A 15272-nucleotide genomic window follows, 5' to 3' on the forward strand; every position below is an offset into this window, starting at 1 on the left:
AAATTTTTTTGTATTGGGATGGGCTGCACTGTAACTTGTGATCATCCTCTTTTAACTTCCTAGATTAGAGATGCTTAGTTTGGTAGTGTTTATGGGTGTCCATGCTGTGTGATTACAATAAAACACTAAGGCAATAATAGAGAGCAATATTTAAACTCATGATAGTTAATACAAGCTAAAAATTTATATTAGCTTCTGTCTGAAAGAGTCAATGTAAGACAGCACAAATTAGAAAATAATTTTATCTGTGGGTGTAATAGATATTTGCACATATAAAGATACAGCTCACACATAAAGGGAATTCTGGTTTTAATACCATAGTAACTGAATAAGAAAAATAGGAAAAAAAAAAGATTTGAAAGGCTACCTAGATTAAAGAGAATAGTAACAGAATGCAAATGCTAAATTTATAACCATATCTTAAGAAATGTAAAGGAGTAGTGAAATAGTTTGTTATTTAGTTATTAATGCTAATTTTAATTTAAGAAGAAAAGATTAAGTAAGCTGTTTTGTCTTAGGCTTTGTTTGTTTACTTCAAGTAAACATTCTACATTTAAATCTCACATATTCAGAAATGTCCAAGAATTACGAATGGAGAAAATACAATTAGAACTGGAGAACCAAGAGATGGAAAAGAAATTACAAGAATTCCAGGGAGCAAAGGATGGAGAAAAGAAGGAAATAAAGTGAGTAAATTTTTTAGAGAACTTCTGAGGAGTAAACTAAACTCTAGAAAGAACTATTTCACCTTTTATTACTCCAATGACTGCTTGACATGTAGATAACTTTCTATTTTGGGTTATGAACAAGGAACAGGAAACTCCCTCTAATATTTTTTACTTCCTACCATTTATATTAGGCACTTTGCTTTTCAAAGATATCCTTGTTTTTGTTTCTTCTACATTTTTTATCTCATCATTTCGTGTTTCTCCTCTTACCTTGTGCTTCTCTGTGATTTATGGTCTGGCAGGTTGAGGACAGGAATGGATTTTTTTTTTTCTTTTGCTCACAGATGACTGATATCAATAGCACATAAAAAGAAGCTCATATGATCATTGTGTATCCCTGAAATGTACCAACCAATGAATTAATAAAAAGAAAGGACACAGAGAACAACATGAATAGAAAAAAGAAGTTCATGTTTACGGTTATTTTATTTATTAAAACTCTTTCTGGGACAGACGTGCAGCTGTCCTCATCAGAGCCATTTAAAACAAAAGATAAATTTGGAACGCTTCCAGCAAGTTTGAGTTAGCTAAACTATTACTTATGAGAAATCCCTAGTACTATACTTGTATATCTGCACTAATTTATTTGAGACTATGATTTTATTATAAAAAATAAACAGAATTGATGATTATAGGACACAAATTATTTTACTCTCAGATCATTTTCCAGCTCCTGTTTTAATGATTACAGTATTTTTCACAAATGGCTTATCTCTGTACAAGTGTCACATACACAACACACACACACACACACACACACACACATCCTCTCTCTCTGTCTTTCTCTCTCTCTCTCTTTCTGTCCCTCAGTAAACAGTGATCTATCTCATTTTCTTGACTGTAATAGCATTTAGTTTTCTGTTCCTATTAATTTTTCAGTATTTTGTGATCACTAATGCTACTATGGACTTACTGTAACATGCAGTTTTCCATACAGGCAAAAGAATAAGTTCCTCATCTCTAGTTTTAGACCCAGGTGTGTGAGTATTTTGTATTGTGATAGACAATGAAAAGTCATCTTCCAAATAACCTTCCTCCACAGATCAAGATAGTGCATGTTTTCATGCATGTTGATACTGAATAATACCAAGTCCTTTATTTTATTCTAGTTTTTTTTTATAATGTATTTGATACAAGGTCTTACCTTGAAACTCAGACTTCTAGTGATCCTCCTGACTCAGCCTTCCCAGTGCTGGGATTACAGGCATGTGCCACCATGCCCAATCTTGGTGGCTGGTTCAGTGTGCCTGGGGCAGGACCAGCCGAGCGTGCGGTACCAGGGATCAAACCCGGGTCCTCGTGCTTGCTTAGGCAGGTGCTTATGCCTCTGAGCAATCTTTCAGGCCCTATAAACTGTTTTTCTTTAATTTGTAATATTTTTTTTTAGTACAGGGGATGTTATGCTTGCCAGGCAGGCACTTATGCAGCTGAGCTACCTCCCTGACCTGTCCAAGATCTTTCGCATGTTGTTTACATTGTTTGGTTCTTAGAGTGATGATTACCAAATATCAATGAAGTACTTTCTGAACCATTTAAGAATATTCAAATATTGTGTATTTATTACAGTCTCAGTAGCTTTTATCCATGGAGTTCAATTCATTAAAAACTCTGCATGACTTATTTATATAGGCTGCAATAAGAAGAATGTAATTATAATAAAGAGGTACCACAATTATGTCATATCAATGACATTTATTTTGTGTCCAGCTGCTTTTCTTGTAATAATCCTTTAGCCAATTTTTTCTATTCATTGAGTTTTTACTTTGCTTGGACTTGTTTTTCTTTTCAGTACCAGTGATTGAACTCAGGACCTGGTGCTTGCCAGGCAGGGGTTTGAGCCACTGAGCCATATCCCTGGCCCCTGTTTGGACTTTTTAAATGATCCTTGATACTTTTCTGGGAATCAGAGTTTCTTGAATCACTTTCAAGAGCAAATTTTCTTTGACTATAAAACCTTTTCTAGAATTTTTATAAAAACATTCTAAATGTTGCCTGAGTTTTCAGAATGCTTGAATCTTTTCTGAATTTCATGAGTAATATATGCCATAACCAGAATGAGAACCTACCATTCACTAGTCAGGAAGACAGAAGTTTACTGTTACAGCTTTAGCCTTTATTACATGTGTAATAGTGAATAAATTGTTGCCTTGTTATTTTAAAAAGGAATCGGACTTCCTGTCCTTGTAACGCCAAACAATGTTTAAAAACTGAGTACTTTCAAAAGTGCTTTAAAGTCTGTGATACTAAAATTTGCTTTTTTAAAAATTAACTTTATTGAGAAAGAAATAGCAATGAGAGAGCTTCCAAACAGGTTAATAGAACAGCTACAATATTTAACACATTTCATTTTGTTGTCTTCGTAGTAGTTATTCATAGTACAAGATGCAGACATGATATCTTGTCTAAACACTATTAGTTCAGAACTTTCTTCTCACTGAACTTAAAGAAATCAGCTTTATATCTATGCTAACTATTTTGTATATACAGATATATGTGTGTGTGTATATATATATATATTTCACTATAAAATGGTCCTTCATTTATATCCCCTTTTTGTTTACTTTTGTCAGAGATGAGTATTCCATTAGCAATCATATATTGTGGGTGCAAAAAAAAATTCTTTTAAAAAATGTATGTGTATTTGGTGCAGGGTCTCACTATGCAGCTCAGACTCTTAGTGATCCTCATGTTTTCAGCCTCCCCAGTGCTGGGATTACAGGTATGTGCCACCATGCTTGGACTCAGTGGCCAGCTCAGTGTGCCCAGGGACAGGGCTTGTGCAGCATGCAGGACTGGGAATCAAACTCCGGTCCTTGTGCTTGCCTAAGCAGACACTTAGTCTGTTGACCTATTGTGCCTGCCATTTAAAATTTGCTTTCTTTGAAAACTCACCTTTCAATGTGGTCTCATTTGAAATACTACCAGGAATTTCATCACTGAGTAGATGTGATGAGTCTTTGTGGGTATGATTTTGTTTCCTTTTTCTGTTTACATTTGTAAGTGCTCAGCTTTTAAAATTACATGATAATCTACAATTTTATATACAAAGTAAAACTACCTTCAGTCGTTGTGTATACCAGAAATTGGAATCTGTTAGCTGAGTTTGGATATTTCACTTTAGATTTTTTTCACAGAAGTCACAAATATGAAAGATATTTTGAAAATACTGAAGATAGTGGGGCAGTATCAATACTTCATTTTCATTTGGTGCTGTCTTTTATATATGAATATCTGAGTTTCTATTTCCTGAAACTGAGAGAATATACTTGTTTGCTTTAAATAAATAATCTTTTAGTAATGACATTTTGTCCTAATCATATATATAAAAGGTCAAGTGGATATCACTGGAAATCTGGAAAAGTGACCAAATTGGGTCATCAGTCACATCTGATTTCACAAAATAAGGCCACTGCCATTAAGGTAAGAAGATGACAATGAATCCTCAGTCAATTTGCTAAGTAAGAAGATATAACTTAACTATTTTTTCAAGTTTTGTATTACCTTCCATATTAAGGCACTATTTTTGATTTTGCAGAATATATTTATTATTTTTGTAAGTTAACATGTAACTTTCAGTATTTATACATATTTTTGTTTTCATTGACAATTTGATTTTCAAAAATTTACTTTATGGTGATTTTACTATCCTGAATTCCTTCAAATGAAAAATAGATTTGTTTCATTTTGTTCAGTTCTGTTTGAAAATATGAGAAATAAAACCACGTAGTTCTATATTATAATAAAAGCTAGTATTTTATATAACAAATGATGTAGTTTAGATTTTCTTATAACTTGAAATTGGCTTAATGTTTTATATTTCAATAATAATTATTCTTACAATGTTGATTTCAAGTGGGAAGATATTTAAAAACAAAACAAAACAACAAAAAACTGTTTCATTTTCCCAGCTATAGATTTACTTTCTTTACTCAGCATTGTAAAAATACAACATCGCACTGTATTTTAAGATTAAAACCAGAAAAGTGCTTTTATATAAAGAAAACTTTTGTTTCTGGATCCACTTGTGCAAAATTCATGACTTTGTAAGTCTCAGCTTACACAGCTCTTTGTTTTTTACATAACTGTCATGAAACTTTCGTGGTGTCAATGGGCAAGCCTGACTTTGAAAACACGTCTCTAATCTATAGTGTCATTCCTGTAGTAAGGTAGGTTTATTTAATGTAGGGGCCAAAACATTTATAATCTGCTTTTCATTTTTTGTTATCTTTCTATGATCATGCTTAAATATCATTGCAAGTATAATACACTGAAAATACTGACTATAATGACTGACTTTGTAATTGTTGGCTGATTTAATAGTCTTTATTGAAACATGTTTTGGTCTTATAGTGAGTTCTATTCATTTTCAAGGAGGTCTTTGTGCATCAATAATATAGTAAAGTAAATATTTATTTTTGTTATAATCACTTAGCGTATGAGCAATATGCATTTAAAATAGTAGCTTAGTTCTACAAATACAACACTGAAGATTGTACTTGGTGTATTTGCAAAGCCAAATGATGAATGAATACATTTCTTATCCACATAAATATTTTAATTGAGGAGAGGGGAAGTGTGGAGGAGAGTTGCTGCAGAAGGTGGATCCATAAGATGAGACTGCGCGGAGGCAGGAGGCCTTGTAGGATTGCATTTTCCTTGCTGGATGGAATTTTCTGTTTCCTGTCAGGTTTTGAGCAGGAAGATAGAAGACTAAGGTGGTGATTTGCAAAGGTTAGCCTTGTACAAATATCTAGCATGTCTGGAGTGAATAGTCTATACTGCAAGCAGTTTCCAAAGTGTTTTGATCATGTACGAGTCAGAAAAGACCATATTCTGAGTATGGGATTCCTGTCCTTGTGTTTTCTATTTATCTATGTATGCAAAAATCACAAGGCTGGGAGATAGCTCAGTGGCATAAACACCTGACTGGCAAGTACAAGGTCCCCTGGTTTATTCCCTGGTACCACAAAAATGAAGAAAAAGCATTAACATCATATACATTACAAAACAAAATATGGAAATTAATTAAGTATGAGGCAAGCATAGTTGAAAATAGAATTCTATAGGGTTAGTCAGTTTAACTTTATTTCATTTTTACTTCATAAGTGCTTACATCACCCTAGGAGACAGTTTATTGTTCTAGTTGTACAGATTAAGTAACTCAATGTCTTGTCAGGGCCAAGGGCCAAAGTTTGTAATACAAGTTCTTAAGCTTTGTCTAACATGATTTGCCAACTTTCTAGAGAGGCCAGCCCGAGTAGAAAAAGAATGGTAGAGCAGAATCAAAGTAGTATGATTTCATAAAGGTGGCTGGCCAGATAGTTCAGGGTATTACAGCAACTGCTTGGGCAGATGCAGGCACCAGGATTCAATCCCTGGCATGTCATGCCAGCCCCGCCCCGGGGCTTGCTGAGCCCGTGAATGAGACCGGGCGTGGTGGTGCGCGCCTGTAATCCCAGCGCTTGGGAGGCGGAAGAACAGGAAGGATCACTATGAGTCCGATCTGTGTAGTGAGACCCTGTAGAGCCTTTATTAAATACATTAAAAAAAAGATGGAAATGAAACGGGACATTTTGAGAAAACCTGGAGATATCAATTTTGTCTAATAGATCCTGTTGTGAAAACCTGCTCAGTATTGATTTAGTTGACTGTTTCTCAAGGGGTATTTGTGTTCCTGGGAATAGCGGGCAATGGTTGAAGACACTTTCAATTGTTACTGCCAAGAGTGTTTGTTTGTTTGCTAAAGATATGTAGTGAATACAGGCTGGCAGTGTTGGTCAGTGTCCCATCTTGCACTGAAAACCCAAAAAGAATTATTTAGCCCAAGATATTTGTTGTGTTGAGATTGCAAAGCCTTGTTTTAGACCCCATATTTTAAATTCCAACTCAAATAATTGACCTTGTAATATTAGGCAGGACATGCAACATTTCTGAATCCTGTTACCAATATTGTAAATTTATTCCATTTCTAATTACTTCATGAAGTTTTGAGAAATGTGTGATATGAAATATATGAAAGTACTTTGTAAGATTACCTGAAAATTACATTAAAATGTTTCAGGAAAGTGAGAATTAAAAAAAATCTGAGTTAATGAGGGGCCATTATTAGAAGTGAAAATAGATTTCAAGTAGTTTAAGAGGAAGGAATGTCAGGGAATATATGAGAACAATTTTTGCAGTGAATGCCAATTTTTGCAGAGGATGCCATGTTAAGTGCTGACAGGCTCAAGGAAAGACCTTATTATATTGTAGTTTAGAACTGATGTGACCTAGTTTATAGTCTAAGGCATGGAAAAGCAAGCACTGGAGAGAGTACACGTGAGTGGCGTGGCTATTATTAAGGGTGGTCTTTTAAGGGTCATTCACTAAAGAAGTCTTTTCCAGGAAGAAACACATTTTCTCTGACACAAGTAGGATAGAGGGAAAAACATGTGGAAACACAAGTAAATTTAAAGGTTTTTTTTTTTTTTTCAGTACCTGGGATTGAACTCAGGACCCTACACTTGCCAGGCATGCACTTATTCTACTGAGCTATCTCCTGGCCCCAATTTTTTTTTTTTTTTTTGAATTGGGGCTTGAACTCAGGCCCTTGCACTTGCCAGACAAACGCTTATTCTACTGAGTCATCTCCCTGGCCCAACACAAGCAAATTTTAGAGGTTGTATTTGACAAGTGGTGACATATGATATTGAAGAAAATGGTACCTGGAATGTTATCAATATTTCTAGTAACATTGAAGCCATGTCATCTGCTCAGCTGAAGGAGAAAAATGGGGCGATAATAAGTTCCTGGGAATGGAGCAGGTTTGGAGTAGCCCCCCTGTGAAATAGGAGTGGAGCTTACCAGCACCTGAAAAAATGAATTAATGAAAATCCAGGAAGGCCTGCTAGGGTTATTCAGAATGGAGCTTTAGAAAATATTTTATTATTTCATCACAATAATAGGTAGATATGAGAGGCCTAAGAAGGCAGAGATAAGGTGATTAAAGTTAGCACTGGGAAACTCTTGGGTTTGGGATTGTGAAGGTGTCATTCAGAAAGCTGCTTAGATACAAAGTTTGGTCATAATGATGGGGTGGCATGGTATTGCAGGAGCTTTAGTACAAGGATAGAAGGTAAAAATGGCCGTTGAAGTGTTCAGGATTATCAGCAGAAAAAAAAAAAAAGAAAAAAGAAAATTGCAAATATTGAGCAGATTGATGGGATGCCGGGTGAAGAGGAACCAAATATTAGAAAGGAAAGAAGTAGGTAGTAGGTGCACTTAGTAGGGAGCTTTGCTGTAGGATGATGGTGGGACAGCATTCTGGAAGCAGCATGAAAGCGCAGGTGGGAAGAACTGTTTCCTCTTTTCTTGGGGAGGGAAAGAGTGAAAAAGGAACTACTTTCTTTGGAAAGTGGTTGGGACATAGACACATCTAAGGGAAGGTGAGTTTCAGTTAATGTGAACATGTGGTGAGAATATTTTAGTGCAGATTTAATGCACGAGATAGTTTAATGACTATTTAATGGATGTGCCACGGAATAGCAGAGGAGTCTGGATGGAGAGATAATTGGTAGGTAATTACAGAGGCTTAGTAATAATAGTGTGGCAAGTAAGACTGTCTGAAAAGGTAGTAGGTGGGAGGATTGGAGCCCAGTGGGGTAGACTAAAGCTTCCATGAGAGTTTGGAGGCATTGTACATGGGAGGGAGACTTATTCCAATGGCATGGGTTGACGCCAGCAACTAAGATGATCTGTCTGCCTGGTTGATTCAATTAAATTGACCCGGTTCATAAAAGGATTCCATCAGCACTTATTGGGAGAAGCATAACTGAGGTAATAAGACATGAGACATAGACTGTAGCATACAAAAGTCCTGATATTATATATATATATATATATTTGTGTGTGCACATATATACCCTTGATCTAACCTACTCGCCCACTAGATTTTACCTGAACAGACAAATACCAGACTTAGTGGAAAATCCCATTTGCCTAAAATAGCAGCTAGTAGTTTCTTATTGAAATATTTTTATGAAGTTTGAATGATTTGAAATATTACTACATCATAAAACAGAAAAATGTTACCCATAATAAGAAGAAATCATAAAATGTTTTAATAAACATGGCATTTTGCTCTGGAATATTGATCTACTCTAGCCAAGTAACCTGTAACCATACTGACCACATTGCAATTCAGATGTATCATTAAGGTAATCATATTGGATAATTTTGCAATGAAAAATGAAATTAAATTATCTGTTAGCTTGTATAACATTACCAACTTAAAAATAAAAGTTTGACACTGATAAAATTTATTATTTCGATCCTGTTTTCTTCTCTGCTGTGTTTGATACAGAAAACATCTGAGCAACTACTTCAAAGAATACGAACAATAAGAGCATCTTTGAAGCAAAGCCATGAAGAATAATTAGGCTTAAATTTTCAAAGATGACTGCATTTGGTACAGCCATAGAGACAGAGGCAGCCATTGTTCTCAGATCCTCATGTGCAAATTGGGCAGTTGAGCACACAAATTGCAGATTGCATGCTGGGAATGAATTGACAACGTCTATATAACTGAACAATATGCTCCCTGCTTGTTGTGTACTTTAAATGTTATTTTTAATAAGACGAAGGCAAAGACTTTCAATGAGCAGATTTGCTTTTCTTCTTTGATCCAAGGATTTTAAGAGATTATTTATTTGAAATATCCAGTAGTAAATCTTATTTACTCAATTTGTTTTGGTCACAACTTTGGAAAGTCATAGATCATAAATAATATATTTGAAGATTAAGACCATGATGCTTAATCATTCCCTTCTCAAACTGGGCAAACAAGATAATGACATTAGCTTTTGCAGTTATGTGCATGGTGTCAGCTCAGTCAGAATTATTTAGATTCAGTCTAAATCTTAAGATTTCATATGCTTCGAAAAGAGCAAAACCAGAAGATATATTGAGTCATTACAGGATTTGAACGCTAGCATCATGTCATGATGGTGTACCAAAACAGCACAGCTTTTCAATATTTTTGTTATTAACTTAATTAAACTTCCTTTGGATGAGAGAATATATGTGTAATAAATGATTATCTGTTTAATACAGGTTTCTCCTGGAAAAGTGAAATTAAAATCACTGAAGCAGCAATTTCAAGGTAAACAATTTACCAGTGTTATTAGATGCTGAACACACAGTGCTAGAATGGCTCAAACCACAGAAAGATTCTTGTCTATGTAGAGATCCCAATGTTCCCTGAAGGCTTATTGGGTCAAAGGCTTAGTTGCTGCCTGGGATTGGGGAAGGATTTGTGATTCATGAGGGCTCTAATTTCCTAATCTGGTGGCACAATTGGAAGTGAAGGAAACCCAAGAGGAAGGGAGCGTAACTGGGAACAGCGCTCCTGCCGCCCTCCTCTGGTGCCTCCTGCCTTTCCGTCCAGCCTGCCCTAAGCTGCACCTCCTGCTCTGCGCCCAGCTTTGCTTCCATGGGCAACAGCGCCAGGTGATGTGGCTGACACCTCAGAGAATGGGAGTGGAAGCAAACCTCCCTTCCTGGAAGTTATTTTTATCAGATGTTTGCTCACAGTGATGAAAAGCTAGCGTAACTATAAACCCCAAATGATGACATTTTGGTTTTCACATATATTTTAATCAAATTTTCCTTGCGGCTTCCTTTTATGTCAAAAATGTCAGCTTAAACTCTGAGTATAATAGTAACACTTCAAAAGTAAGGACTTTCATCACACTGGGGTTTTAAAAAATGTATTGATTAATCTAACCACAAAGAGAATTTATCAGTATAAAATTATAAACTGTGAAATGCCACTCCAGGAAGGTAAAAGTATACTGAAAAGCCCCCTGAAAATGAAATCATATTGCTTTATATTTTAATAAATTATTAAAATATATTTTATATATTTTTATGTATTTTAATAAATTATTTCCTATTTAAAAATAGGAAAATGCAAAGTTAAATGTTGAACTATAATCCCTCTAAAAGAATAAAGATGTGTTTCTTGGGGGGAGCAAATGAATTTAAGTCTGAATAGTTACCATAACTGGGTAGAGCAATTTTTTAAAGATATATCTCTTTCATATGTTTAGAACTTGTCCTGTGTAGATATTATTTGGAGGCAGAAATGGCAAATGCCACAGGCATTCTACCAGTAGCATGAGGTTCTTACTGTTTGATTTTATTTTTTCAGTTCAAGTGAGTTTGAGGCAGAGTGGACATAGGTGGCCAAGTGTGGCCTGCTGGTCACAAGAGCTGCCAGAGTCTGCTTTGAGCTCTGCTATCAGCTCATCAATTAGATTTGACTGTGTGCCATGTTTTAATGGACAACTAAGATTTAACTACTGTGTGAGGATTTAGAAATGTATAGTTTCATTATGTTACTAACCGGAAAACTAAACAGCATTTTGCAAATTAACTTTAAAATACTAAAATGATCTGATGTTTTCTTTTTTATTCCAGAGCCAGTGAAACAACCCATTAATCACAAAATGGCAAATTGTTCTAGAAATGAGAAACCCAAGATAAAAGGGAAGGTTTGTGGACAGTGTGAGAACAAAGCTGCTCTATTAGTACGTATACTCCAGTAAATAACTGCAGTAGAAATCTATGGGGTTTTTTTCCCGTATTTTAGGGAAGGGTCTACAGGGTATTCAGGGTCTCACCACTAGATTGGACTCATAGCGATCCGCCTGTTTCCAGCCTCCCAAGAGCTGGGATCATAGGTGTGCGCCACCACGCCCGATCTCAACTGCCCTCTCAGCGCGCCCCTGTGCCTGCTTGCAGGCGCTTTGATCCACTGAGCTATTTGGGAAATCTTTATGTTCTTAAACACATCTCCCAACCTAATCTGCTTTCATAGACACAGGCTTTTTTTTTCTTTTTTCTTTTTTTTCATTTGTGTCTGTGGGAGACACGCAAGTGCTGCTGGATAAGGTCGCTATATCTGCTTACATACTGCATGTAATCCTCTCATCCTTGTTGAAGGATTTTACTATAAATCTGGTCATCTCTCCTGAAGGTATTTTTATTTTTTTGTTATTTCTGTAAGGCTGCTATAGATATTGATAGGCAAGTCTTTTTTTTTTTTCAAATTATGTACATTTTATTCTTTCTTAAAATCTAGACAAAATGAAAACAAAAGCTCAGATAATAATGTTTCGTCATCTCTGTAGCTTTACATGGGTATCAATTTCTTGAACATTTTTAAAAATTGTGGAATGCATCACGTAAACGCTGCCGCTGTAAGTGGTTAGCAGTGGGAAACCTATTCTCATTGTTTTGCTACCATCGCTGCCATCTATCCACAGACTACTTTCCACCTTGCAAAACTGAAGCATTTTTCCTGCCAAACAAAACTCATCATCATTCCTACTCTAGGCCCTGGCAAACAGCATCTTATTTTTTAATCTCTGGAACTTGTCTATACTACCTACCTCATATAACTGGTATCATGTAGTATTTTTTCTTTCGAAACTGAGCTTAGAAAATTATCTGAAAAGTTCAGTTATTTCAGAGCAGGTTACGATTTCCTTTCTTATTAGGACGGAAAAATACATTTATCAAATTGTACTTATTCCTTTGTCCACTGATGGATACTAAGGTTATATTCACTTTTTGGCTATTGTGAACAATGGTGCTATAAATGTGAATATATAGATACTTCTTCAATATCTAGCCTTCATTTCCTTTGATATACACCCAAAACTGTAGTCACTAGGCATCTGTTCTTTCTTCTCTCCATTACTTGCCTCCCCTACTATCAGTGACTCCTCTATTCTTTAAATGCAATGATGAATTATTAGTTTTATCATAATGTATTACAACTATTTGATGAAGTATTGCTCTCTACATCGGACTGTGTTCACCTGAATTCCTCTAAGTTGTGCTGTTATAGTTTGGTTGTACTTTGCAGTTGTTGATTCTGTCTTTGCATTTGTTTGTATTCTTGACCTCTACATGTTGGTGTGCCACAGGCTTCAGGTCTTAAGCATTTTTTATAGGATATTTATTCTTACTCTTTATGCAAGCTTATTGACTACCTTGGATTTAAAGATCATACCTACATTTTTGTTTCCAGACTTACACATTTATCACATACCTCAATATTGAACATTTTGTTTCAACTCTCTGCCTGTTATTTCATTTGGCTGTCTAATAGGGATCACTCGCTTAACATGTTCAAACTCAAGGTCTAGATTTCACCCCAGCAAATATTCTTCTCCCATTAGACCCTGACATTTCCTTATAAACCAGAAGAGGCTGAATTTCAGGCTTCAGTTTTGTGAAATTGCTTCACACATCTACATAGTTCCCATCACCTCTTAGATTTTCCTTAACAAGCCAGATAAATATCCACAACTCTGAACTACAGTTTGCCTTTCTCTCAAGTACCCACACTCTATTACTTTGAGTGTACACTTCAAATTTCCTCCTACAAAACATGTGTATTTTCTGCCTACATAAAATGCAAAGTTTTTGAGGATCTGGGCTTACTTTTCTTTGCTGTAGTGTGCCAACTGCATGTGGCTGTGCCTGCACCGTGATAGGCAAGCAACAGATACTTGATGAACTTCTCTCTGTCTCCGTGTCTCTCTGTATCTCTCTGTGTCTGTCTGTGTCTCTCTGTGTCTGTCTGTGTGTCTGTGTGTCTGTGTGTCTGTGTGTCTGTGTGTCTGTGTGTCTGTCTGTCTGTCTGTCTGTCTGTCTGTCTGTGTCTCTCTCTCTGTCTGTCTCTCCCTCTCTTTCTCTCTCTCTGTCTCTAAAGTTTTAAGTCCAGGCTGCTGTAAATTCACTATGCAGGCCAGGCTGTCCTCTAAATTGCAGTAATCCTCCTGCATCAGCCTCCTGAGTGCTGAGACCAAAAGCATGCACCTGCACACCTGACAAGTAATTTCTTTAGAAAACTGTACCATAACAGAGATTTTCCTTCTCTTCTTCTTTTTTTTTTTTTTTTTAAGTTACCATTGTAGACATTATGGCCTATTTTGCCATTGCAGTCTATTTTGCAACTTAAGCATCATAGTCTATTTTACAAGTTAAATTTTACATATATGTACAAACCCATTTCCTTCTCCAATAATTTAATGATTACAACTAAACCTGTGCAGTACAGATTAAATGACTTCAGAGAATTTATTCATGGTGATTTTGAACTTAAAGTCATATTCTTAGGCTAGCTTATTGACAGTTTTTAATTGGGCCAAAAGAGTTAGAATGTTCTATAAAAATTAAAAATAATCAGACCCCCCAAATTCAGAGACCCAATACAAAAATGGGCATCTGCGATGAATATACACTTCTCAGATAAAGGACTACAAATAGAAAATAAATATTTCAAAAAAAATTCAAGTTCATTGGTCATTTGAGAAATGCAGATTAAAACAACACTGAGATTCCATCTCACTGCAGAAAGAATGACTATCATCAAGAAGTGAACCAAGAACAAATGCTAGAGGGGCTGTGGGGAAAGTGAAATCCTTCTCACTGTTGATGGGACTGCAGGCTGGGCCAACCACTATGGCAATCAGTGTGGAGATTCCTCAGAAACCTAGGATTGGAGTCCCATTCAACCCACCTATTCCCCTCATGGGTATTTTTGCAAAAGAACTTAAAACACCACAACAGTGTTCTATGTGCACCCATGTTTATAGTAGCATGATTTGTCATAGCTAGAGCTTGGCAACAACACAGATACCCATGAATTGAGGAATGGATGAAAAAATTTTACATAATGGAGTATTAATCAGTTATAAAAAAGATAAACTCCAGGCTTTTAAATAAATAGATGCAACTAGAGATCATACACATAAGTGAAATAAGCCAGACTTATTTGCAAACATCATATTGTCTTGCTAGTGTAAGAACCTGAAAGAATAAATAAATCTAAAAGGTATGATCGATACTGTGAAAGGGAAATTACCTGTTCAAAGGAAAGGAACAATTGGGATGAGGAAAAGGACAAACAAAGAAAGAAGGGAAAAGGATATATTTATGTATATATACAGGATAGCTTGGATAACTCCATTGATTTCTGCTGATCTATTAAAAGGAGCAGTTATTGTTTAATTTTTTTCTTTTCCTTTTAATTTCTTATAACTATTTTTGAACCAATTTTAGGTGCCTATATCTGGTCATCTGAACAACTAATTTGAAGGCAACATTATGCAATATAACAAGCACTGTTGAAATCTTTTATTTTGTTTAGTGAAATTCTATATCATTTCCAATATTTCTTTTACTATTTTTTATCCTCCTTAAAAAAATAGAAAAAAGAGTTAGAATATTCTACATCTAAGGAGCTAATAACATGACTATAAAACCTTTGTTCATATAATACTTTCTTATGTGAAATTATTTTTGGTATTATGAGGTACAATAACAAATTTTAGCAAACTATAACTACCTAGGAATGAATAAAATAGAAACAAATGCTAGTTATGTCTTCAGTTCAAAATATTAAAGCTAAAAGGGACTCATTGGTTAAATTGTTGGGGACATTTTTGCTGATCTAACAAAAGGTTTATATAGGAATTGAGTCAACACTTC

The 15272-nt window shown here is 35.4% G+C and overlaps 1 protein-coding gene across 1 annotated transcript in view; it reads left to right on the forward strand.

The window, feature by feature from the left end:
* Zbbx (zinc finger B-box domain containing) overlaps positions 1-15272 on the forward strand; it is a 147842-nt gene that overhangs the window by 14819 nt on the left and 117751 nt on the right. The window contains exons 3-6 of the mRNA XM_023717811.1: positions 573-686; positions 4058-4148; positions 9819-9867; positions 11187-11296. Coding sequence (XP_023573579.1) covers positions 573-686; positions 4058-4148; positions 9819-9867; positions 11187-11296 — 364 coding nt within the window. The remainder of the gene's footprint in view (positions 1-572; positions 687-4057; positions 4149-9818; positions 9868-11186; positions 11297-15272) is intronic.

This window comes from Octodon degus, unplaced genomic scaffold, assembly GCF_000260255.1.
Source record: "Octodon degus isolate 3935 unplaced genomic scaffold, OctDeg1.0 scaffold00055, whole genome shotgun sequence".
NCBI lineage: Eukaryota > Metazoa > Chordata > Mammalia > Rodentia > Octodontidae > Octodon > Octodon degus.